This window comes from Pseudonaja textilis, chromosome 10 (genome assembly GCF_049901715.1).
Source record: "Pseudonaja textilis isolate UNSWEBS1 chromosome 10, rPseTex1.2, whole genome shotgun sequence".
Taxonomy (NCBI): Eukaryota; Metazoa; Chordata; class Lepidosauria; order Squamata; family Elapidae; genus Pseudonaja; species Pseudonaja textilis.
The window spans coordinates 1,321,465-1,347,445 of NC_141999.1; the positions used below are offsets into that span (position 1 = coordinate 1,321,465).

General features: G+C 47.8%; 1 protein-coding gene across 1 annotated transcript in view; it reads right to left on the bottom strand.

The window, feature by feature from the left end:
- HPCA (hippocalcin) overlaps positions 1 to 25,981 on the bottom strand; it is a 31,055-nt gene continuing 5,074 nt past the window's right edge. The window contains exons 2-4 of the mRNA XM_026702856.2: positions 13,679 to 14,075; positions 8,163 to 8,268; positions 1 to 1,372 (exon numbers count right to left, since the gene is read on the bottom strand). Coding sequence (XP_026558641.1) covers positions 1,275 to 1,372; positions 8,163 to 8,268; positions 13,679 to 14,056 — 582 coding nt within the window. The 5' untranslated portion in view covers positions 14,057 to 14,075 and the 3' untranslated portion in view covers positions 1 to 1,274. The remainder of the gene's footprint in view (positions 1,373 to 8,162; positions 8,269 to 13,678; positions 14,076 to 25,981) is intronic.

Here is a 25,981-nt window from a genome sequence, read left to right on the forward strand (position 1 = left end):
ATCTTTCGCGGCTGCGTTGGGATCGTTTTATAATGAAAAGCAGGTAAGACAGTCGACAAATAATTCTACACACACGTTTTTCACACCAAGCTCTCTGGTTGGCAGCTCCCCCCAAGCAGCTCCTGCATGCTGGCCTCTCTCTCTCTCTCCTGTGCTCAGGCACAGCCCTCGGCTCCCAAAACTGTTGGCGGCTGCCTTTTGGGGTGCTGTGTCGCCTGGAGGGGGAGGGGCTGGACTGGGCTATCGAATGCCCCCCCGGGGTGAGATATGACCCCCTCCTCTCCTTGTGCTGCGAACCAGAATCAAAGGGGCTGGCAAGGGGGTGTGATGAGGGCGGGGCAGAAGGTGGGGGTGTGTGGCCAGGGCTCCTTTTGAAGGAGGGGGTCTGCTTTGGGCTGCAGCATCTTGAGCTAAGGTAGTTGGCATCCAGTGGCGCTGAGTGTAGATCAGAGCTGGGCGAGAAGGAAGCGCTTTGGACCTCCGATGCTTCTCTGCTCCTCGGAAGGAAGGGAGGGAGGGAGGCTGCTCTAACGGAGAGCAGGGAGGCGCAGAAGAAGTATCGCCCCCAAAGCGCTTTTGACAGGTGCGCAGCCCTGAGGGTGCAGTTCCTCAGTGTTACCCATTTCCCCCTGGTGGGAAATGCCGGGGCTGCTCCACTGAGGACACCCTAAACAACGCAAAGCAGGCGTATACTTCGTTGACATGACTGTCTGCCAGCCTCCGCGGGTGGCCTAGTGTCTCTTTAATAATTTATTAAGTTAATCTATTAAATTTATATGCTGCCCAACTGGGAGTGTCTGGGAGTGTCCCTCTCGGGGGGCCTTTCGGCTTCGTTGGCATTCGCAGCCTGAGCCCTGGAGCTACAAGCCTCTCTTTCACCAGCAAAAGCTGCTCTCGCACCCTGAGCCCCGCCATGGGGACATGAGCCAGCAGCAGGCATGGCGGAAGAGCGGCCCCTTTGGCCACCCCCAACCCGGAATGCTGGCAGAAGACTGGCTGGTCCCCAGACTCCGGCTTTGCCCGCCCCCCCCCACCCTCAGCTGCACCCCACGTCGTGTCACATTCACACCAAGCTACAGTGTTTGGGGAGGGGGGAGAGACAACGTATCTGTGAGTCAGAAGAAAATTCGGTAGACTGACAGGTGCTCCTTGCTTCGATGTCCAAGCAGGAACGGGAGGAGGCTGGTGTCTTCCTCGGAGACGCCCGGTGAAGTTGGGTGCTGTTTGGGGAGGTGGTGGACTCGTCCAGAGCCTCCTGGGCGGTGGGGAGGCGCTCAGAACTGGGAGGCGCTGCTGGGGTCGCACTGCAGCAGCCTCACGATGGAGGGGTCGCTCTTGGCGCCTTTGATGAACTCCTCCAGGGACAGTTTGCCTGGAAAGGAGAAGGGTGCGGGGTCAGGCACAGCAGAAGAAGTTGGGATGCCCAGCCCCAGGTGGGGTAGAGTGGCAGAATCCCCAGGAGGGACCCTGAGGAGCCCTGTGTCAACTCATAAAATATCTCTATGGTCTTTTTAGAGTTGCCAACAGAAAGGGAGGCGGGGAGCAGTGCAGCTGCTTGCAAACCGAAAGTGCATTCCATAAATGTTTTCAAAGGTAGTAACTAGGTGACTGAAGTTTCTGCCGTGCAAAATTCTAACTGGAGAGCATGATTGATGACTCTTGGCTATGGATGTGTCCCATTGGAGAATATACACACAGGGGGTGGGGGGAAACCAGGGTCAAGGGTGACAATTGATTTATGTGTCTCAGAGTCGGCTACTCCCCAGGCAGTGCCGGACATGTTAACTCCCAATAAATCCTTTTTAAGTTTTGGAAGTTTGGCTCAAGACTCATGATTTAATTGGGGGTAACTGCCAGAGCCCTGACACCCTGGCCTCTTCCCTGAGAGTTTTGTACTGCCCAAAACCCTGTCCTGGCAGCTTGTGGGCTTGTAGGACGTCCATTCTCATCTGAAGTTCCCAGGCATCCTTGTGTCAAGTTCATCTACCTGCGCCCCCACTTGTTTTTGGATAAAGGGTTGGATAAAGTGAAGGTATATGTCATGGTTTTAGAAAAACACCAGCAGGACTTCCGGTTTGAGCCTTTTCACGGACAGACCAAAGCCGCGATTGTGCGCAGTTTCGATCCGTGCTCGCTGCTGGAGCGCCCCGAGCTGGCTGGTTTCGGGGCTAAGCCACCCCATAGAGGTGGTGAAAAGGGGGGAGACTGCCAGCAGGGTTGAGGAGAGCCGCATCTCTCCTCCTCAGCTGGCCATTACTCCCTTTCCCGAAAGTGGTTGCAGCGGCAGTCAGAAATGGCCACCACAAAGAAGAACTTGACCGGAAAAGAATGTGCAGAAGGAAGATAAGAAGAGAAAGTTTTGGATGACTGGGTTAAACTGCAAAAGCAACAACTAAGGTACCCTGGAATTTAAACTAAAAAAAAGTAACGTTGTTCCCAAAGAAGACTTTGAAGCAGCAAAGGAAAGAGAAAAGGGAAAGGATTTGTTTTTTTTTCTTCTCTCCTTTTCCCTATACTGACAGATAAGGGATCTAAATAAGAAATTGGGGAAAAAATCCACTTTGACATCAATAGGCATTTAAGCTGAAAATAAAATGTCAAAGGGGTAATAAAGATTTCTGGATACTTAAAACCTTTTAAAAGCAGGAAAGGAGAGAAAAAGAATAAAAGGGCAGGATCTGGAAAAAAGGGAGGAGACTGCCTGGAATTAAAAGGAATTTACAGTAAAACCTCAACAAGACTTCTAAAAGATACATTTTAACTGAAACTTGGCTACAAAATAGTAAAACCCCAGGAAGAGAAAGTGAAAAAGAAGCATGAAGAAACAGCTTGGGAGTATTTGGATTATTTAGTGATCGCTGGATTTTTAGTTATTGCATTTGAATGACTAAAATCAATCGGGTGGTTGTTTAAAAGTGTTTTAAAATGGCACTACTTTTGAGATGAACTGAAAATGGAACTTAAAAAGTACAAAGAAGATGCACAAGAAGGGAGAGGTTCTTTTGGCTTCATATTTCAATTCTTAGAAATGGAGATCTCGAACTATGAGAAAAAACAAGAAATGCCTGCAGAACAAGACTGGGACAAAGAAGAAGCCATCTTTAATGAACAAGTAATTTTATGTGGGGGGAAAAAGGAAAGGGGGGAAAGAGAATGAAAAGTTTAAGATTTGAAAAAGCAACCAAGAAAAGGAATAATAACTTGAAAAATAAGTATAATATTAGAAAACAACAGAAGAGAGGAATACAGAAGAGAGAATTAGAACTAGAGAGACAAGGGGGTAAAAAGGGGAGGGAGAAGAAGAGAGGGAAGAAGGAAAGGAAAAGAAGTTATAAAGGACAGAAACAAGATATGGAGAAACAGGGCCAATTTAGAGATAATGGGTGAAAATTTAATTGAAAAAGGGATTCTGCAAAGGTACATAAGACAGTATTGTTATATCGGAAATAGAAATAATTTTAGAAAATATGAAACAATGTATGATTAAAATGAGGGATAAAATAGTCATTGTAATCTAGTGAAATGTTTGTTAATAAATAAATGATAAAATGAATGAGAGAATTGAATTAGGAAAGGATGGGAACATTTTAATTATTTAATGTTTTATAAAATATAAGGGAAGAGAAATAGGGGGAAAAAATAATTATGGAAAGCTTATAAGTGTTCCCAAGGAAGTATGATATTTAATTGAAAAGTAACATTAAAAGATGTTAAGACTTTAATGAATATTAATGATAGAATTGAATTGGAATGGAATGAGTGTTTTAATTACATATATTTATAATTACTTTTTAAGAATATAGTGTGTATTTTAAGAATGTACCAAGCAGAATTCGATTGGAAGTTATGTATTATATTGAATGTTATAACCTCAAGCTATATATTGAAGCTTAAATAAGAGTTGAATGGATAAAATTAAAAGATATAAAGGTGTCATACTCCAATTAGTAACTACAGGAGAAAATTTGTTTAATGAGAAAAGAAAATATGAAATAGAAACAGGACAGACAAAAGTATAAACATAATGATTTGAATTGATATGAGATAATTAAAATAAAATTGAGAAAATTAAGAGAGGATAAAAACTATGTAGAAAATGTAAAACAGTAATAAGATATGGAATAGAACATAAAAGTGAGCATGAAATTGAGTTTGTGTCTGTATGAAGAAGTGTAACCCGGGACCATGCCATTTTCAAAAAAAGATGTTTTATTTGTATTATGGCTTTTTTGGTGAAAAGCCAAATAAAATTTTCAAAAAAGAAAAGAAAAGAAAAACACCAGCAGATCTAACATGGGCTTTCCCCGCCTTCTCATGTGTCAAGTGAGGTTTTCATGTCAAACGAAATAGATCGATGTTTCGTTTTCCACAGTTACCCACCTCGCCCTCTAAGACTGGCCTTGGCTCTTCCCGACACAAGCTAAGATTTTGCGTATGGGGGAGATCCCACCCTCAGCCTCTGGGGAAGGTGGATGCTTAGGGAGCCCCCCAGGTGCAGGGAAGGTTGTTCAAGGGGAAGTCAAGGCAGGGCTGCAGCTGCAGATTCCAGCTGCCAAGCGCCTGGCAGGCGGCCACACGACCGCGGGAAGGGCCCTGCCTGGCAGAACTTTGGAACCAGGTCTGAAGTACCGTTGGGGAGTGCAACTTTGAATGGTTGCCAAGCAACAGCCGTTAGTCAAGGACTACCTGCTGTACCAGTGTTCCTCAACCACGGCAACTGGAACACGAGGGACTTCGATGATTCAGTTCCACAATTCCACCCCTGTTGACTCCTTTGCCCCACCGGTGGCCCCCAACTGCATGGCTTTCTGAAGTGAGGGGGCCAAGGGTGGGGGGCATCCTGGGCAGGGGGCAGCTGGTCCGGCACTGGGAGCCTGCCAACATTCACCTGGGGTGGCCTGTCTGGGAAAAGGAGTGAGTTTCGTGGGATGGAACCTGTTATTAGCCAAGGCCAGAAGTGAAGATCAGTCCCTTTGAAGGAGGGTCAAAGCTTTGAGTAAGTATCCAAAAGGTGAAAAGTGCTGATCAAGTTGCACCAACTTTGGTGGCTGAGAGTGGAGCCGATTTGCACCCCAGAAAAATTGTCCCTTCATTTCAACCAATGGGATATTTGGTGGGAATGACTCCGACAGGGGGGTCCCAATCCCTAGGCTGCAGCCCACTACCGGCCCACGGCCTGTTTGAAACCGGCAGTGGGAGAGACGGGTAAGCGTGCGTGTGTGTGTGTGTGTGTGTGTGAAGCTCCACTCGTGTGTGTGTGTGTGGGGGTGCTTGTACTCACGGGCACAGCTTCCCCCAGGCGGAGCTTTGCTCCCTGCGCTCAAGCACCCTCTGCTCGTACAACCTGAGCTTCGCACACGAGTGCAAGCCCCTGCCGCTCGCTGAGTGGGGCTCTGCGTGTGAACACAAACCACTCTCCGCTTGCGCACAAAGCTCCATTTGCACAAGTGGGGGGCGTGCATGCCCACTGCTCAAAGAAACAGAGCCGTGTGCGCCACATGCGCCTGCCACTCACACATCCCCGTGCCGGGCTGGGCAGCCAAGCTGCTCCAATATATTCAGCAGCCATGAGTCAAATTGGGATTTTGTGTCTCTGGAGAACGGCCTTCCCTGGCTGGGGAGTTCTGGGGGTTGGAGCCCCCCACCTCCAAGCTGCTGAGGTTGAGCAAGAGTCCCGGAAGTCCCCACCTTACGATCCCAATTGCGGGGACCGGAAGTTCCACTGCTAAGCAAGAAGTGGGTGGTGCCAGCTTTTACCTTTCCTGGTACAGTTGGTAAACGAATCACTGCCCCTGTTAAGTGGTCATTAAGTGAAGCTGGCTTCTCCTGCTGACCTTGCCTGTCGGAAGCCAGCTGAGAAGGACCCTGCAGCCGCCGCAAGTGCATGCCCATTGCCCCAGGTCAGAGTTTGAATCCTGGCGCCATGGGGATGCTGAAGGTCATCAGGGCGAGGCCCACTCGTCGGTCACTGTCCTCCGATACTGCTGTAACTCTGAACAGCCGCTGAACGAATGGCTGTAAGGTGAGGATTACCCGTCCTGTCCTTCTCTGCGTCAGTTCCTTGAGGCCTGTTCCTGCTTGAAGCCGCTCTTTTGGCACGCAGAACGGGGGAGGGGGCTGCTTTCGGTGTGTGCACCAGGCCCCCGTTCAGATCTCTCTTTAATGGGGGGAGTGAGGGGGTAGTTCTCTCCCCACAAAAAGGCTCCCCTGGCTGAAATGTTTCTCTTGAGCAGCTGTAGGGGCAAAACGGCCATCGAAGGCCATCCACCGGGGGGTGGGGGGGTCAAAAAAGTCCAGGTGGGCAACCATTGTAGCCCTGGTCCCCTTGGCGGGAGCAAGCTGAGCTTTTGATCCTTCTCCCCCAAGGACTTCCTTGCAGGGTTGGCGGGGGGTCAGAAGGGGTGGGCTGGCTTTGTATCTGGGGAAGAACCTCCCCCTGCCCCACCTGTAGGCTGACAAACAGGTGGAGAAAGCCCACGTCCGTATTTCTTACCAAGGAGGACGTGGGCTCACTTGTCAATGGAACAAGTAACGCAGCCTTTCTCGAGCTCGACAACCGTGTGCACACGGCTCCATTCGTGAGACTGGCAGGCGCGCACACTCTCCGCTTGCGCAGATGGGGTGTGCACAAGGAACCTCCGCTCACACCAATGCCCTCCACTCTGCCCTCCACAAGCAGAGCTTCACACGCACGCTTGCCCATCTCTCCTGCAGCCAGTAATGGGCCGCGACCTGGAGATTCAGCATCTCTGCCCCAAAGCATCTTTGGCCCTCCCTAAAAGACCCAATCTCCGCTATTTTCGCCCTCCTGCATCCCACGGTTCCACCCCCCCTGCTGACTTTTGTGACTCCATGCCTGCAGTTCCGCTGCCTCCCAGGCAGAATGAGTGCCTCGTCAGGGCAGCCTTAAGAGCCCAGCTGCTGTTCTCAGCCTCTTCCAAAACGGGGACTTCTGACAGGAAAACCTTTCAGGCCAGCCAATTCCTTGCTGCTTTGTCCCGCAGCTCCCAAGGAGATGACTGCAGCCCCCGGGTGGAGAAGCCCCCTGGCTGGAATGGGTGGCGAATTCCTAATGCTGGAATGCCAGGGCGGCCTTTAAGCGGGCACGACTGGCGGGCACAACAGGGCTGCCTTTTGATCTCTACACAGCACGAGAGAGCGAGGCAAACCAAACTCTTACGCAGGTCTCCTTGACTTGCAACCATAAAAAAGAACATATAGTCCCTCATTTCTCAGTGCAGTTGTTAAGCAAGGCATCGCACTGCCGCACCTTATTTTGTGGCCTTTTTTGCGGGGATTTTCAAGAGAAGCATCACGCGACTGCAACCTGCAACCTTCCTGGTAGCTTTCCCATCCACTTTGTGGGAAGCTTGCAAATGGTGACACAACACAAGCTCAGGTTGCTGCAGCAGCCATAAACACATGCAGGTCGTGACCCTGCGGCCATGGAGCCCCTGTGACGGTCGTGTGAGGATCGATTTATATGTCCCTTTTTTCTCCACCGTTGTAACTTTGAATTGTCACTAAATGAATGGCTGTAAGTTGAGGATTACCTGTCCCAGATGCAGACATGTTTACTCTTAGGCCTGAAGGCAGAGCCTACAACCAGGAAGGACAGCCATCCCTGGCCTTGGAAGATGGGATGGAAAAAGAGGCCTCGGAGCACAAAGCTACCCTCCGCCAGCCTTCCCTGCTTCGGGTTTGGCAGAGAGGGGAAAGGTACGCTTTGAATGCCCAGAGCCTGGTCTCCCTGCGACTTCCTCTAACGGGCAGAGCAGTTCATGGCTCTGAGCACACCGGCGTTTTCCTGCAAGAAACCCAACATATGCCAGGCAGTGATGCAAAAATGACCTGCAAGATCTTTTTTTTTAAGGGTAGCATCTGACCCCACCTCGTTTTTGTTGTTCTTCATCGGATGTAATATGCTTGTGGGAGGGAGAAGGGAGGGTGGGAGGGAAGGCTGCTACATTAAGGCAAAATGCTAGAAATTACTACCCAGCGGTGCCTCCCTCTTGTCCAGCCTGCCAGAGCTGAGGGGAAACCTCCCCACCCCAAAAACGCCAGCCCCGTCACTGTATTTAATCAGCTTTCCTGCCTTCTTGCTTAAAAGCTCTGGATTTACTGATGAGCTTGTGTCTTAATCTCTCTGTCTCCTCATTTACCATCATTATTGGTATCCATCTGTCGGAAGATTTTTTCCGTCCGTTTCTCAGGGGTGGATTCGTCATCTGGCATCTTCATCACCGATGAGACCATTTTGTAGATAGCCTGGGGAAAAGGAAGAGGAGCAGGATCAAACGCTGTAGCGGCTCTGGGTTCTGCCAAGGACCCCCCAGAACTCTTACAGTGGGAAACGGGGCTTGCCCTGAACAAGGCCGGCACAGGTGGGTTGGAGGGGGGGCCCCCTGATGCATCCCCGCAGGTAAGCCTGGCCAATCGGGGAGATCTGCTTGGCAGTTGGCAGCCCCACTCTGCATCTACGACGTCTTCCTCTGGTCTCAACATGGGTAAGCCAGGCCCCCATAACCCATCGACCCAACCCAGTGTGCTTCTCCTTGCCAACTAACTGGTTTGCAACAGCCACCGCTTATCCCAGTCTGGAAACTGAAAATGAGCAACGTTCGATGTTCTTCAGTATTGCAGGTAGTTCTCGACTTACAACCATAATTGGCCCCCAAATTTATGTTACTAAGTGAGGCAGTTGAGTTTTGCCCCATTTTACGCCCTTTCTTGCTTAAGTGAGTCGCTCCAGTTATTAAGTGAATTACACAGTTGTTGAGCGAATTTAGCTTCCCCAGGGCCTTCGCTCGTCAGAAGGTTGCGGAAGGGGATCACATGACCCCTGGACCCTAAAACGGTCATAAATGGGAATCTGTGGTCAAGCATCCGAATTCAAATCACTTGGAGAGGCTGCAACGGTCATGTGAAAAACAGTCATAGGTCACTTTTCTCAGTGCCACTGTAACTCTGACAGTCGCCAAGTGATAAGTTGAAGACTACCTGTATTAGAAATACATTTTTCTTGCAGTTGTTGCTCTTAAATTGTCTGTGCAATTTGGAAAATAAAATGTTCAGTATGAATGTTACAGTTCTATCATGTCTGGGTAATTAACAGATTAGCAGACTTGGAAGGGACCTTGTAGGTCATCTAATGCTTTAGAAAACAGCCTGACCCCCTCCTCCACTCTGGGGCAACCCCTCAAATATTGGAGCACTGCTCTCCTGTCTCCCCTGGTCCTTCTCTTCCCTAGACTAGCCAGGCCCAGTTCCCGCAACTGTTCTTCATATGTTTTAGTCTCCAGTCCCCTCATCATCCTGGTTGCTCTTCTCTGCATTTTTTCTAGAGTCTCAACATCTTTTTATAGTGTGACGACCAAAACTGGATGAGGACTCTAGGTGTTAGATAGGGCCCAGTGTTCATCTGGATCTTGAGCATACTATCATCTAAGGCAGGGGTGTCAAATTTGCAGCGTCATGGCAGCATCACTTGACGCATCGGGACTTTCCCCCCCTTTGCTAAACTGGGTGGGGGTGGGGCCAGCACGTGACACATCCGGCCTGCGGACCGCAAGTTTTACATCCGGGATCTAGGGTGTTGGCTATTCCTGCCAGCTTAGTATCCTCCACAAATAGATGATAATCCTTGCATTAGGACTGTAATGGGAGCCTTCCCACCACAATTGTAACTCATGATGGTCGCAAAGCAGGCTGGTCATGGGAGTGACCTGATTTTAGGACAATTTTTGCAGTAGTTGTTAAGCAAGCTGGATGGTCATTGTGAACCACAGGTGCGATTTTGCCCAAACCAAGAAGTAACTGCCAGTTTTCATCAAAACCTTCGTAAAACAAGGTCATGTGATTGGGAGACACTGCAAACATCTGTAAATGCAGTCCTGTTGCTGAGCACCCAATGTCCAGGCGTGTAACCAGAGGCCGATTGAGCTTCGAACCCAGGTCATAAGCCCCCCCTCTAGCCAACGAAACTGTGAATGGCTGCTAAAGCTGTTGGCCATAACTCAAGGCTTTAACTGTATGGCCTTTTCTAAACAAGCCTTGCCCCAGACTGACTCCTTTGAAGACCTGTATGACTAGATTGTCCATCATCCCCAGCCAGCACGTTTATTGTTATTCTATGGGGAGAAGATGAGGTCAGCCCAGCTCTGGGGACCAAAGGAGGAAAGGTGCTCTCGGCCTGTCGGCTCTCATCTCTATCCCTGAGAGGGCTTCTCCCGCTCCTTTCCTGCTCCTGCGGCTGAGAAAGATGCCTTTGGCACAGGCCGGTTGGGGCTCCCGGGGCCCCCAGGCAGCTCAGGACAGATCTGGTGGAGCAGAAGCATTTTCTTCTATCCTACTCAGCCGGCCTGTTATTTCCCAGCAGACCAGGACTGAAGACGTTGGCAATTCGCATGCACAACTTGATTGCTGGGCTTTTAACAACAGAAGGGGAATCAACCAGAAGGGCAGCAGACAGCTCAAGCAGGCTGGTCCTTTGGGAAAAGCAACGGTCCAGAGAGTAGCCTGAGGACAAGACTGCAAAAAACAAACCTTTTGTTCAAATGAACCCAAATGGAACACTTCAGAGACACAAGTTTCCAGAGGGTAATGGCCAAATTAAGATGGTGAGTGTAATGGCAGCTGCACCTATTTTTATATGCAATGTATTTTATGTGCAGTGCACTTTTTGGATAGTATCGTGCAATCACCTGTGGTGAGAACCAAAACTGTGAGGATAGCCTGCATTGCAATGTTGAGCAGCGTCCAGCAGAGGGCACTGCAGACATGGGCAGGAGTAAGAAGGTAAGAGGAGGCCAAGATCTCCACCTGCCCATCCCTTCTGGCTAGTCTCCTAGAAGCTCCATGCTGGATGCTGAGCGGAGAGCAGCACGCTTGTCTGCCAGCTGCTTTTTAATGGCTGGGGCACCTGGGTTACCCCGTGGCAATAAATCCAATGCCCCGATTGTGAACTGGGCAAATTGGTTAATGACAGTCACAAATGTATTTAGCCAGGCAGCGATCCAGCAGATGCGTCCACACAGCATGCTAGAGATACTTTCAGCGTGTTTGATTTGTTTATTGTTTGATGGATTATGGAAACTCAGACCAATTAATTCAACTCCCAGAGTAATGCAGCCACTGAACGATTCTCTGGGTCACCCAGTGTCCTTCTTCCTTGGCTGGCCCCAAATTATAATCCAAGCTTGGGACTTGTCTGAACTGGAAAGCCACCTGGCAAACGATGTGTGCCCGGTCTTTTCCCGGAGGCCTCCCTGTCCAGGAATGCCCCATTGAGACTCAGGAGCTTTCTTAGAAAACGGAAAGGATGCCTTTAGCGTTCTCTGGAACTGTGCCCGTGTGCCCAGATAAAGGGCAATGCAGGGATGGTGCCAATCAGGAGGGGCGAGAGGGGAGACTTATCAAAATCATGCTTCGCAAACAGTTTGGGCAGCTATTATGGGAAGGACAAGACACCTCCCAACTACAGGTTTGCAAGGTTGCCACACCAATGCTGCAAACCTCCCCCCACAAAAAAACTCCCCCTTTTCAACTTCACGTGGATGTAAAGAGGTGCCAGTCTCTGGTTTCTGGAGGACCCAGAGGTCTCCGCACCTCATCTTGGCATTTTTGGCAGTGTCCATTCCAATGCTTTAGACCTCTAAAACCAGACTCTGATAGTGAAGGTTGCCATCTACCTGCACTAAGAAGGCACCTTCTCAGCAGCGTTCGTTTTTTTTCCCCTTCCCCAGAGACCATTTCACTATTAACATTCAGTTACAGCCCACAGTCCAAAAGATTCACAGCCATCTTGTAGCAATCTGAATTCATTCTGGCGTTCCCCAGAAACCTCCCAGTAGCTGCCATAGCTTAGATGTAATCAAAATCAACAAATTGTATCTCAGTGTGGAACAAAAAGGAATCCACAAATTGCATTTGACTTTTAAAGCATTCCAGTTCACCTTCTGGGCAGGTGGGGGAATATTCACAGAAGAAGATACTGTTTTTAGAATACAACAAAACACGTTTTTCTTCCGGAAAACATCACCAGTGAAGGTCCACTTGATGCAGCATTGTTCACAGAACACATTGAGCTGCATTTGTGACCCCATGTACACTGTAATCCTAACGGTGCTTTGGTCAATAAAGCAGACCTAAACAAGAGATGGCTTACCGCGATGTTTGCCATCCCTGTTCCTACCTGGGAATCAGTTCTGGAAGCTGCCAATACCCAGAAATATAACCTTGGGCCCTTTGCAAGTCTGATCCATTCTGCATGCACATAAAATGAATCTCTGATGTCTGCAAAAACACATTTGGAGGGAGCAGAAGAGAACTGTAGGGGAGTGAGAACACAAGTAACCTTCGCTCTCCCCCAATTTCCTTACTCTCATCTGCTCCCCGCTGCACACCGTTGTGCCTCCACCTACCCCACCCAACGCAGCCTGCCTCTACAGAGGCGCCCGAGGCGAAGGAGGCGGGGCTTTCATTCTGAGCCAAGGAAGAAAGTCTCAGGGGTATCCAAAGCCGTTTTTTCCCTAGGGAATTTCTAGATGGCTCCGCTGCCTCCCACACCGAGCATCCTGTTCTCCCACGCAGCTTCTGCTTTTCCTTTCATTCCCCAGAAGTCACGAAGGAAGGAAAGGCAGGAGAGCCGCCTCCCCCTCTGCCCGTAGTGCTGAAACCTCTGCAGTCAAAGCAGCCAGATGCAGAACAGCTGACAGGGGTAACAAAAGGGGAGGAAAATGGGTGGAAGACTCTGCTCTCCCTCTGCAGCTCCAAGCCCTGTTCTGACCGGCTCTGGCTCAGTCTGAAAGCTCAAAGCTTTAATCAGTTTAATTGCTAGATTAACAGCACACTTAAGATTAGTTACCCTTTGCAGACTGGATTTTCCCACTCAGTAATTAGGGTCCCCTGCTTTAATCACTTCACTCAGCATATGAACCCAGGGCTTTAGTTGATTAATTGTGGAGAAGAAGATCTTTTTTTGGTGGGGGTGGGGGGGGACGATTTTAAGAGCCAGGAGAGCCAACTTCAGGGCCCATCCACTTATGGTGTCTGTTTTAGCTGCTTTGACTTCTTAGTTGAAGAGAGTATGGTTGCATTTAGATATTTAGAATATTGGGGTCCGCAGAAGTCAGGAAGATACCATTTGAAAAGGACAAGACCCAGAAATTAGGCCCCAAAGGGCTGTGAATTCTTCAGTTCTTCCCACCATCCCCCCTCTCCCATTCCTTCTCACCCGCAGAAGAGACTTTTGTTGGGGCAGCTGCCCAGAGCAGGGAGGGAGGGAGGGAATGGGTGAGTCCTACAAGGTAATTGATGATTTCAGGACTGCCAGTTCACTGAACCTTCATGCCCTGTGTGAGTTCACCAAAAATGTTAAATTTTAGTAAGCCTCTTAAAAAACTAGCAACCCCACCCCCACCCCCTGAATTTCAGCCTTGCAATCCTCGGGGCGGGGGGGGGGAGCTCTGGCGTGCAATGGATGCTTGCGTCTTGCACTTGCACTAAAGCTGGTAAGCTGCCGAAAGGTGCCTCCCTGGTTGGTTCGCGGATCCAGGCCTTTGAGTTCAGCTCTAGCAACCCGTGAAGACTCCCCTATTGTGGGCTGCCAAGAGAGATCAGCAAAGGTTTTTCTTGGGAGGTGTCAGGACTTTGCTGGGGGGAAGGGGGGGCCACTCACCTGGACAATCTCCAGCATCTCTTCCCTGCTGATGTAGCCATTGCCATCCAGGTCATACATGCTGAAAGCCCACATCAGCTTCTGCTCCAGTTTCCCCCGGGAGGTGACACTCAGCGCGATGATGAACTCTCGGAAGTCGATGGTGCCGTCGCCATTGGTGTCAAAAGTGCGGAAGACGTGCTCAGCGAACTTGGAGGCATCCCCATAAGGGAAGAAGTTGGCATAGATTTTCTTGAATTCCTCCACGTTGAGGATGCCCGTGGGGCAGTCTTTCAGGAAGCCCTTGTACCACTCCTGGAGCTCCAGGTCAGAGAATTCCGTGTTCTCCCGCAGGTCTTGGAGCATTTCTGGACGCAGCTTGCTGTTCTGCTTTCCCATGACTGGAGTGAATTGCGAGCTGAAACACAAAGGTGCAAAAAGAACCTTGGCATTGACTCAGCCCACAAACCTGGCCATTTCTCTGGCTGCCTCCCCAGAGGAACCTCACAGGGGTTGTATGCTTGTTTATACAGGCTTCAGCATGCAACACTGAGTGCTAGAAACCTACTTCTGAGTTTTAAAATGGTTAAAAGCTCTGTGCACTATGGAGTCATAGGACACAGAACACAGACAGGCCAGAAAATATGGGTGTTCCTGTTTCTGCTACATTATCAAATGTTTCTGTGGTTTAAAGAAAGCAGGAAGGACATCACGACTCTTTGAAAGGCTAAAACCGCAGTGTCTCTTCAGTCGATTTTGGTCCTTCGGAGGAAAAACACACAAGCATCTTCCTCTAGCCAAAAATACCTCATTTTTCCCCATTTTGGAGAAGCAGCTCCACGAAATACACCCTGGCAAGGAATTGTGCTTGTTTTACTCAGAATTTTCACAGTTGCATTCAAGGCAATTTGTAACTTGGGAATGCAAAAGAAATCAGTGTGGATTAATAAAATGGCCGTCCAATAGAAATGGGCAGAAGCAAGTCTCTCCCCCTGGCATCAGAAGCAGAAGCAGCGCAATTAGTAGAAACATTTTATGCAAGGCACATATCTCAGGCTTGCAAAAATAAAGCCGCCCTGGCTTCATGCCCAAGAGAACCCGTCCATATTTGGCAGCAGCCAGGATTGGTGGGCTCCCACAAAACTGACAATCCTGGCCACCTCCTGTCCCAGGAGGCAACAGACCAGAAGCACCAGACTCTGCCAGCCCCAAACCCTCTGAAGTGGTTGGTTCCTGGGGACCCAACCACAGGTTGTTGTTCTTTTTTTTTGGGGGGGGGGGGGAGCTGGGCCCCTATGTGAATCCACCCTGTATAGAATGTAGTCTTGATGACTAAAATGGATTCGTTAATTTCAAGTTTGCTGGATGATCCAAATAATTCCTCTATAACAATGTTTCTTAGCCACAGCAGTTTTAAGATATGTCAACTTCATCTCCCAGAATCCACACATCTTAAAATTGCTGAGGTTGCAAAATACCTATTTGGAAGGAAAGATGTCATAAGTCCAAAAAAAAAAAGTATACAAATACATAAATTAATTCAGAAGATTTTAAAGTTCAATTGAAACCAGAAACTTTTTGGACTAGTGGATAAGGAACTAGAAAATAGTCACAGAACTTTCTTTTGATGTGTGATAATTACAGTGGCACTATTAAAGAAAAGGTTCAATCCTACCCACAGTGGAGGAACTTTTAGAGATAGTTAAATAGACCTTGATCACAGAGAAAACCCAATATCTACACTGATGTACACTGGAAACCCCTTATAGTCTTTTTGATGAAACAGAAAAAATGTATAAATGATCTGTGGTTTTGATTAGAAGAAAACCCTGGATAATAGGAAAAAAGTGAGCTTTTTTTGTAATCATAGAATAAGAGAAAATTTAGCTATTGTACGTATATTTGCTGCAAAGGAGATTGGAAGCTTCTATTCCTTTTTGATTCCTTCTTTTCTGAACAGTTCCTTCCTACCCTTCCTTTCTTCCTTCTTTCCTTCCTTCTTTCTTTTCTTTCTTTCTCTCTCTCTCTCTTTCTTTCTCCAGAGGTTTTATATTCTTTTTAAAACTTAAAATTTATACAAGACAAATGCCAGATTTTTTTTGTTGGTGATGCAAAATATTTGGGGACTCACTAACTCATCTGGTCTTATGAGAGTCTGACACTTTTTTGAAGTAATATTATTTATGGACAAATATTTTAACATTAATTTTTTTCAGTCATTAACCCTGTTATAGGTGATCCTTGACTTATGACCAATTGGTTAGCGACTGTTCAAAGTTATGAGGTATTCTGCAGGGCTACTTACCACCTGGTTCCAACAATTCTCCCCCCCCCCCCCAATTGGTTGTGGGGCTGCATTTTGGGAGCTCAACAACTGGCTCTCATCTACAGTCACTTGCAGCATCCAGTGGTAACATGACCACAATTTATGTCATTTTTGACAAAAACTGATGTTTACTTTGGGCTCCATAGCATGAACAATGACTGCAAAAAAGGCTGTTAAAATTGGGTTGGTCATCTGGGTGACCCACTTTATGACTATCATGACTAGCTGTACAACCTGTGGCCTTGCCAGGTGGGTGGTGACCTGTGTAATAAACCGGATTTAATGGCCCATAACTCACCACATTGGAATTCGTTGTAACTTGATAGCCTTCCACATAGTGGCCTTTTATACTCCCCTAAATCCAAGGGGGCCACGATGGCTCAGCGGTTAAAGAAGGTGAGCTTGCCAGTTGAAAAGCTGGCAGCCTGGGTTTGAGACCTGAACGCTATGCAATGGGATGAGCTCCCGTTCCTTGCTCCAGCTCCTGCCAGCCTAGCAGTTCAAAAGCATGCAAGTGTGAGTAGATAAATAGATACCATTTCGATGGAAATGTAATAGCGTTCTGTGCACCTCTGGCATATAGCCATGGTGGGATTCATTTTTTTTTACTACTGGTTCTGTGGGCCTGGCTTGGTGGGCGTTGCATGGGAAGGATACTGTAAAATTTCCAGAGGTGGTATATGCTGGTTCTCTAAACTACTCAAAATTTCCACTACCGGTTCTCCAGAACAGGTCAGAACCTGCTGAATACCACCTCCACACATGGCCACAGAAATGTCTTCAGAGAATCCTGTCTCCCTTGGCTAGGAAATGGATATAAGCACACATACACACACCCTCGTGTAAGATACAAGAGGGAAGCTGTCATCTTTTTTACATGATCATCCAACTCCTTCTCACTTTTTATATACTTTAAGTTTTTAATTCATGTATCCTTTATATCTCCTAGCATGTACAGTTTTTTTATATTTACATTATATTTACATTTTTACTCTACCTCACCTTCTTTAAACTGGTCTATAATTGTATTATAAAAGTCTGGACATTAGAAATGTAAATGTCATGCTAAATTATATCCCCAAACATTGAAATGTGACTGCATGGAATTACAGCTGTATCAGGCAGAGGTTACCGCTAAGAAGATTGCTTTAAGAATCTGAAAAAGTAGTATTATTCCTAGTTTTGGAAAAGAGCCAGATTTCTTAAAGGTGCTATTTCAAGAGGCAACTGGGCTTTCTTTTCTTTGAAGATGTTTTGTTTCTCATCCAAGAAGCTTCTTCAGATCTTCAAAGAAAAACAAGGAAGCACAGTTGCCTCTTGAAAAAGCACCTTTGGGACAACTATGACTTGGATGACTGAGAATCTCCACAGACAATCAGGTTTCCTGTTATTTTGGAAGCACTGTGTGGTTTCATTTCTGACTTTTCGGGCTTCCCTTTGGAGTGGCCGTGAAATGCTGGTGCTTCTCATGGGACAGCACAACTTCCTCCTGTCTCCCTCCCTGCATCCTCACCAGTGGTGGGATTCCATTTTTTTTACTACCAGTTCTGTGGGCGTGGCTTGGCGGGCGTGTCAGAGACGGGATTGGCTGGTTCTCCCAACTACTCAACATTTCCACTCGTCTCCTGTTCTCCAGGGCAACTGGGCCAAGAGGTGGGGTGGCGGGGCCTCAGGCGGGACTGGCTGGTTCTCCCAACTCCTCAACTTTCCACTACCGGGTTCTCCAGCCGCCGCCCCCCCGGCCCCCGGCCCGCTACTGTTCCCCCCACTCCGTCCTCTTACTGCCAGGCTGTCAGCCAGAGGCATAGCTTTGAAGAATGGAAGCCATGACACAGTCATTTAATCGGCAAAGTTACAATGGCATTGAAAAAAGTGACTTACGGTTGCTTTTCACACTTACAACCACTGCAGCATCTCCATGATCATGAGATCAACACCCAGACCCTTGGCAACTAGCATCTATTTATGTGCACGTTGCCCTGTCCTGAGGTCACGTGATCACCTTGTAACCTTCCCAGCCAGGGAATGGATGGGGGGAGCCAGATTTAGAAGTGTAGTGATCCATTTAAACAACTGTGGCAAAAAAGGTCCTAAAACAGAACATAACTGGTTAACAAATGTCTTGCTTAGCAACGGAAATGTTGGGCTCAATTGGGTTATAACGGAAGGACTATGTGCATTTAATGTATATGCCACTCATCTCACTACTAGAATAGAATAGAATAGGAGAGAATAGAATTCTTTATTGGCCAAGTGTGATTGGACACAACAGGAATCTGTCTTGGTGCAAATGCTCTCAGAGCAACTACCAGCACTTACTTAAATTCTATGGGGTATGCTTAGATTACTTTTCTCCCCCTTTTTCTAGGCAGCACATATTAAAAATGGGGTTTACTGGGTACTCCTGACTGCCATCTTGACTTTTGGGGGCCCTGCAGGGGATGCCCTAATTTCTTCCCCCTAAGCCAGGCAGGCAGAGTTCTGACGGAGCGAAGCTGGAATCTGTAGCTTTCTCTCCTCCAGGGGCGGGGGCTCTTCCTTCCCAAGGAAAGGGGCCGATTTATACCAGAGACTGCTCCATTTGCAATAGCAAATTAAAAGGGTTGGTGGAATGGACATACAATAGGGACCTGGGAGATCATCTAGTCTAGCGCAAACCCCATCTCAAGCAGGAGACCCTAGACCATTCCAAACAAATGACTGTCCAGTCTTTTCTTGAAAGCCTCCAGTGATGGAGCACCCATCACTTCTGAAGGCAAGCTCTTCCAGTGGTTCATTGTTCTCACTGTTAGGAAGTTTCTCCTTAGTTCTAGGTTGCTTCTCTCCTTGATGAGTTTCCACCTGTTGCTTCTTGTCCTTTCAGGTGCTTTGGAGAATAGGTTGACACCCCACCTCCAATCTTCTTTGTGGCAGCTGCCCAAATATTGGAATACTGCTATCCTATATTGACTGTTTCCTAGTATGATTTGATTGCCTATTGAACCCAATGACCATGATTCTTGACTCTTGATGAATGTATCTTTTCTTTTATGTACACTGAGAGCATTTGCACTGAAGACAAATTCCTTGTGTGTCCAATCACATGTGGCCAATTAAAAGAAAAGAATTCTATTCTATTCTATTCTATTCTATTCTATTCTATTCTATTCTATTATGACTATTATTAAGCGATGTACCTTATGATTCTTGACTCTTGACGAAGGTATCTTTTCTTTTATGTAAACTGAAAGCATTTGCATCAAGACAAATTCCTTGTGTGTCCAGTCACACTTGGCCAATAAAGAATTATATTCTATGCTATTCTAGTCTATCCTATCTGTCTGTCTGTCACCAGCAGTCCTTCTTTTCCTTATATTCGACATACCCAGTTTCTGCAGCCATTCTTCATATATTTTTAGCGTCCATGCTCCTAATCATCTTTGTTGCTCTTCCACCTTATTGGGAGCTGGATTGCAAAAAGACCAGCAAAACATTTGTTTTGAAGAAAAAAAATATTATTTTTATATAGATACTGTAAAAAAAAGTATAAAACTTGTGAATATCCCTTGAACAAACATTACATATGATCAATGAATAACAAACTAGTAAACAACCATAAAGTTATCTTGAGGTAAAATGAGTGGACTGTAATTTTTTACAAACAAATAAATATGTGAAATAAACTAGCAGTGAAATTAACCAGAAAGATTATGTGTATTGTAAAAAGAATAAAGCAAAAAAATGTTTCTACCTCCCCACAGTACAAAAGTAACTATGATGTATTCCTACACCTACAGTAGCTACACTCGGTTTTTAAGCTATAGACTTTCTTGATTACACAGGATCCTATTCTGATTTGGCCTTTCCGGTGATAGGGGCCAAGAGTTGACAAATTTGGTTGCCAGCTCTTGAGGGATGTCCCTGCAGGAGCCTCCCATGCTTCCTCTTTGCAGAGATTTGGGGGAGAAGGTGCAACACCTAAAAGGCTGCTGGTCACTCCCCCCCCCCCGTTAGCCATGGCTCCTTCATTGCACTAATCCTTACCACATTCCTGAATGGAGAAGCAGCCATCTTGTGTCCTCGCAGGTTGTTGCCTCATTTGGAGTCATCAGCAAAATCGTTGCGTAAGACCAAGGATGGGGGGTGGGGGAGAAAGAAGGAAAGCTTTGCTTCTCCTGTGCTGACCAGATTTCTGATTCAAAGCTGCCTTTTGGGAAGGGAGAAAAAGTGGCCTTTTCCGGCACATTCACTTCCTCTCCATCCATTCCTCTCAGCAGCTGTTGCACTGCATTTCGTAAGAGCTCAGCTGTGTAAGCCCGGCAGGACCAGCTCCACATGCCGGTCCTCAAATGTTGATCTCAACAAAAGGGCTCTTTAAAAGGAACATTTGCCTTTGATGATGCCAAGGGGTGTGTGTATGGGGAGCGAGGGGGGGGGTATCTACCCAGAACAGAAATGGGAAAATGGGCCGCAGTGCCAATCCCAGACAACTGCCCAGGGCCCGCTTTCATGTGCCACAACTTCCCTTTAGAGCAGGGGTCTCCAACCTTGGCCACTTTAAGCCTGGAGGATCTCAACCCCCCGCCAGCTTTGAAGTCCTCCAGGCTTAAAGTGGCCAAGGTTGGAGACCCCTGCTTTACAGCACTCGCTAGAGGGGTGGATTCTGGGGAACATGTGCGCAGGATGCGTCCACAGTGCTCAGCTCCTCCTTGCTTCCAGTGAGGCTCAAAGCAGAACTGACTGGAGAGAGAGAATATTTTGCTGCCGGAGGCTCAGCTTTCTGAAAGGAGGTCATGGACTGATTGGAAATCTGCTCTGGATTTGTGGTATTTCAGAAATTAGCCTCCTGTCTGTGGAGATAAGAAAACAGAGGACATTTTGTGCCACTTGGCTCCTCTGCCGGTTTCTGGCTTTCTGACCAGAGTGCAAAGCACTTAGAAACATGATTCCGATCAACCATTAATGTTAGACGTGTACTAGATTATTTATTTATTTTTATCCCATTTTTATTATTTCTCTAGATCACTCGAGGCAGCAAAACGCCTAACATTATTTACATTTATTCCTGGTTATTTATTTATTAGATTTTGACTCCAGCTTTGTTACTTTATAAATAACTCAAGGCAGGTATCTATTCCTCCTTCCTTCTATTCTCCTCACAACAACCCTGTGAGGTGGGTTGGGTTGAGAGAGTGACTGACTCTCATGCCTAAGGCAGGACTGGAACTCACCTCCCCTGGTTTCAAGGCCATCACTTTAACCACCGAACGAATCAGGGCAAGATCTGTTTAATTTGTACATATTTTAATCTTGTATTTTATATTTTAAATTCTTATGTCGCATGGCATTCCTTATTTTAACTGTGATGCTTCTGACGTGAATAAACGAACAAATATTAACCGCTAGAGACCAAGCTGGCTCTTCCTCATGAGCCCAGAGCCTCCACTCCAAGCCCAGGGCCAGGATATCTACCAACTCAGCTGCTGTCCTCTGAACCGATATGCCCTCTACGTGTAGGTTTATTACCTTTAAACCAGAAGGGAAGAACAAAGGGAAATAAGTCTGGAAACAAAGTTGCTGAAAGAATACTGGGAATTTATGTGAAATCCTAAGTCAAATCCATTTTCTAGCTTTTGTTTCCTTTTTTAAAAAAAGTTTGCAGCTTCATATTTCTAGCAAAACCAAACACCAGAGGTTGGTGTGGGCAAGACGAAATCAAAATGGCACCATCCAAATCTGCTGCACATTGGGCAGACCATAATTTAGCCCCTACAGCACAGCACAGCATTCTGCAATGGAAACCCTGGGCCAAAGGCAGGTCTGAGCAATGGTTTCTTGCCCTGGCTCACTTCCAGAGGGTTAACCTCATCGGGGCAGGAAAGGCTGGCCTAAAACCCCACTGATGATCCTAACATGACCTCCAAGAAAATGGGAACAAGGCCAGATGGAGTTGCCACTCCCTCTGTCCTTGGATCATGTCTGCGTAAGGGTGAAAACCATGGCTGAATACTGGAACAGTGAAGGGCAGTTTTGCCCAGTGGTGGGAGGAAGCAGGGCCTGTTCACGTGGCTGGTGAACATTTTCACAAAATGGCTGACGTCAATTATAGATACCTATGTAGACAACCACTTAAGTATGAGCAGTGTGCTGCTGCAGCTGCCAAAAAAGCCAATGCCGTCCTGATCTGCATCAACACAGGACTCAAATCAAGAGATAGTAATACTTTACACTGCACTAGAGAGGCCATACCTGAATATTCTGTACTGTTCTGGTCACCACTGACTACAACCCTAAGAAGAAGAGCAACGAGGAAGGCAGAGGCTGAAAGCTAAGTCGTGTGATGAACATTTGAGGAGTAGTTACGTCTAGCCTATCAAAGAGAAGGACTGGGGGGGAGACCATAATAACTGTCTTCCAGTACTTGTGGGACTGTCACAGAGAAGAAAGGGTTGACTTTTTCTCCAAAGCACCTGGGGGGAAGGGCAAGAAGTAATGGGTGGAAGCTTGTTAAAGAGAGATCCAACCTAGAAGACCAAATTTTCTGGCAGTGAGAACAATTAATCAATGGGGTTGTGGGTGCTCCATCACTGGAGGCTTTCAAAAATAGACTGGCCTGGGATGGTATGAAGCCTCCTGCTTGGGTGGGCGGGGGGGGGGCGTGTTAGACTAGAACAGGGGTCGCCAACCTGTTGGACCTCAGGGACCACCAAACTCATAATTTTAAATCCTGCGGTCCAGAGGCCCTGGGAAAATCCCAAAACAATTCTGCAGGAAAATTCCGTACCTTGTTTTCCTACTGATCGATAGTTTTTTTATTTGGGATCGCAGGATACTGTCTCCAGCTCTATTCTCAGGGGGAGAGAGAGAGAGAGACTTTTGGCTTTATGCAAGGGAAGCAGCAGAAGTCTTTCTTTCCCCCCAAATTCCGCCAGAAATGAGTCTTAAATGAGTCTTTGTGAGACTTGTTGTGCCAGCGCAGCCTCTTGGAGCAGGAGGCCTTGGAGGGACCCAAAGACTCATTTCTGGTGGAGTTTGGGGGAGAGAAAGAAAGACTTGCTGCGTTCCTTGCATCCAGCCAAAAGCAGAAGGAGAAAGAAGTGGAAAGAAGCAGCCCAGTGGCCAGGCCAGGCACGTGGGGTGAGTGGGGCAAATTCCCTCCCTCCGGCCTTTCCTCCCTCACCTCACTACCTCATATTATTCACAATGCAAGCGATGCAAACCTTGTGTTCCTGCACAGCCTGGATTAATTGCTTTGGGGGTGCTTTGGGGGTGACATTTCTCTGCAGACCACCAAAATTTTCTCATGGACAACCCGTACTCCCTGGCCCACTGGTTGGCGACCACTGGACTAGAAGATTTCCAAGGTCCCTTCCAACTGGATGGTTCCAGGTTTTATGTTCCATGCTGACCAATGTGAGCTTTTCAACCTGCGTAATTCTCCTGGGGTCCCTGAGGCCCCGCTTCTGCTGGGGGGTCCACAACAAAGCCGAGAGGGTGGCCATGATGTGCAGGCAATGCTCTCCCTCTTTCTTGGAAGGGACCCCCTGGGTGTTTCTGACCACACCCTGTGGAGGAGCACTGCGTCCAGTTATCAGTTTTGAAAAAGGAATGATACAGCCTCCAGCATTTTCTTTTGTCTGACCCTTCCTCACAATCATCTGCATTTGATAGTTTGTAAACTATTTGTCTAGTTTACAGTTAATCTTCAACTTATGACCAGTTGCTTAGCAACTGAAGCTATGACTCACCTGAAAAAGGACATTTAGGACTCAGACTCAAAGATCTGATGGGAGGGCCCTCTCTACCTTCACATGTCTGGCTTGGAGCACTTAGCAACACAACTGCATTTAGGGCCATTTGCAGCGCCCCACAGTTGCGTGACCACATTTTAGAACAGTGTTGCTGAAGAGCAGCACTTACTTCTGGTTGTCAAGAAGAAACCATGCCCACAGGGACGCATTGGTTTGCTTAATGACTGTGGCGTTACAGTGATGGCATTCCCTGCAAAAACGGACATAAGATCAGGTCAGTGATTGACCTGCTTTATACAACATTTGGTGCTGTTTTTGTTGTTGCTCTTATCACCCCAAACAATTGGTATCCTCCTCCAACGTCACAACGGAGGGAGAGCGTTGCTTCTCTCCCAGCGCAGCTATCAAGCGTGTCCCACGTAAAGGACCTTTTCTTGGGACTTCGCTTATTGTTCTGTTGCAGCACGAGCCCCTCCGTGGGAGAGTCAGGAGGGACTTCAGCAGGGATACCCCCAGGTAGGGTCAAAACAAATATGCAACACACCTTAAAAAAATAGCCAGAGCTGAGTTTGCATCGTGGTATTGTACCCGCCACGTGCTTTTTTGAACACCACACCTTGCAGATACCCTGGATGCAAGCCAAGGATGGGACGAAAATGGAGAATGGCGGAACGCAGCCAATTCAGTGGAGATGGCAAAAGTCTTTCCGGTCTTTCTGGAAGCTGTTTTGAAGTTCCGAGGCTGGGACCTCAGGCCAAGTTTCTTACTGGAGGCAAAGCAAAAATGGCTCCAGCCAATCGATTTAGAATAGCAACTGGCTCCTCTGGCCTGTTCCTGGGGAAGAATCTCCCTCCAGAGCGTCCCCAGTTGCAAAATCGTGCTCTAGGAAAGGGTGGCAGGCGGGCTCCCCACTCGCCCAGGCAGCAGCAGATGGGCGCCCTGATGGCCAAGGACTGGAAATAGCAGCGAGGAGGAGGAGACAGGCAGAACTTTTGCCTGAAATGTCAGCCGAAGGCAGGGGGCTCAAGTGCATGACCCCCCTCCCTTTGGCACTCGGGAATGGGTGGCAGGCTGTGCATTTTGGAGCACAATGACCAAAGTAATGCTACATAGGACTCATCCATTTCACCTATAAAGCCCCCTCCCGTAATGGGCCCTGGATCGACCTGCTTTTGCAGTGGGCTCCAGCCAGAAAGCACATGGGACAGGTGGACATTAAAACAAAGTTGTAACCACCACCGTGATTTTTGACCCTTCCCAAGATCCCTCCGTAGGAACTCTGGGCATAAGAACTGCCAAAGGGAAGGGATGACTATGGGACCAGCAGGGTTCAGGGGTGGTCGACACAAGAATGTTTCTCCTGATCCCTGGGAGCCCATTTCAACGGCAGCCACTATTCCTCTTACAAGCAGCCCAATGGATCCTCGGAGCAGAAACTCCCTTGCCCTCAACAGGGGAAACCGCCCAGCACCAAACCCTCCACTGGAGAGCCTCTGAGGGAGTTGCAGGGAGGCCCCTTTCCCGGCCCAGGGAACCCCCATCCTTGCAAGAGCCAACGGTCCCTTGAGCTGCTCCCTGCTTTTTCAGTTAGAGGTGCTGCGGAAGGTCCACTCCAGAATTTGTGAGTCTGCTTCGTCCTGCAGGAACCGCTTTCTCCAAAGCTGCACCTCTTTCTCTCCTGGAAAATGAGGGGGAACAGCAGCTGGTTGCAAAGGGGCCTTTCCCTTCTCCAAGCTGGCTTTTTTCTGAAAGCTCAAACCTGAAGGAGCTCCAGGACTGGCCACCATTGGAGACCAGAGGCTGAGACAGGTGAGGCTGGAGTTTAACAGACCGTGAGATGTGTCCAAAGTCAGACTTCTGGCCTTGGAGTCCAGGAACTGCAAGGGACCCAACCATCAGAGAAGAAAAAGAACGGGACACTGAACCTTCAACGACAGGTATCTATGAAGAGTCCCAGTCATCCAGTCATGGTGGTCCCAAAGGTGCTTTTTCAAGAGGTCGCTGGACTTTCTGGTTTTTCTCTGGAGACATTTTGCTTCTGAGAACTGAAGAAGTGACTTGGATAAGAAGAAAGTTGTCTTCAAAGAAAAACCAGAAAGTCCAGCGGCCTCTTGAAAAAAGCACCCTTGGGACTTCAGTGGCAGAGTTTGACAACAGAAGCTGCAAGTAAAGGAAGTCCTTCTCTTTGAAAATCTCTGTTAGCAGCCCTCGCTCACCCAAAAAGTTGCCCTGGAAGGAAGAAGGCTCCCCAAAGCCACTGACCCTGTA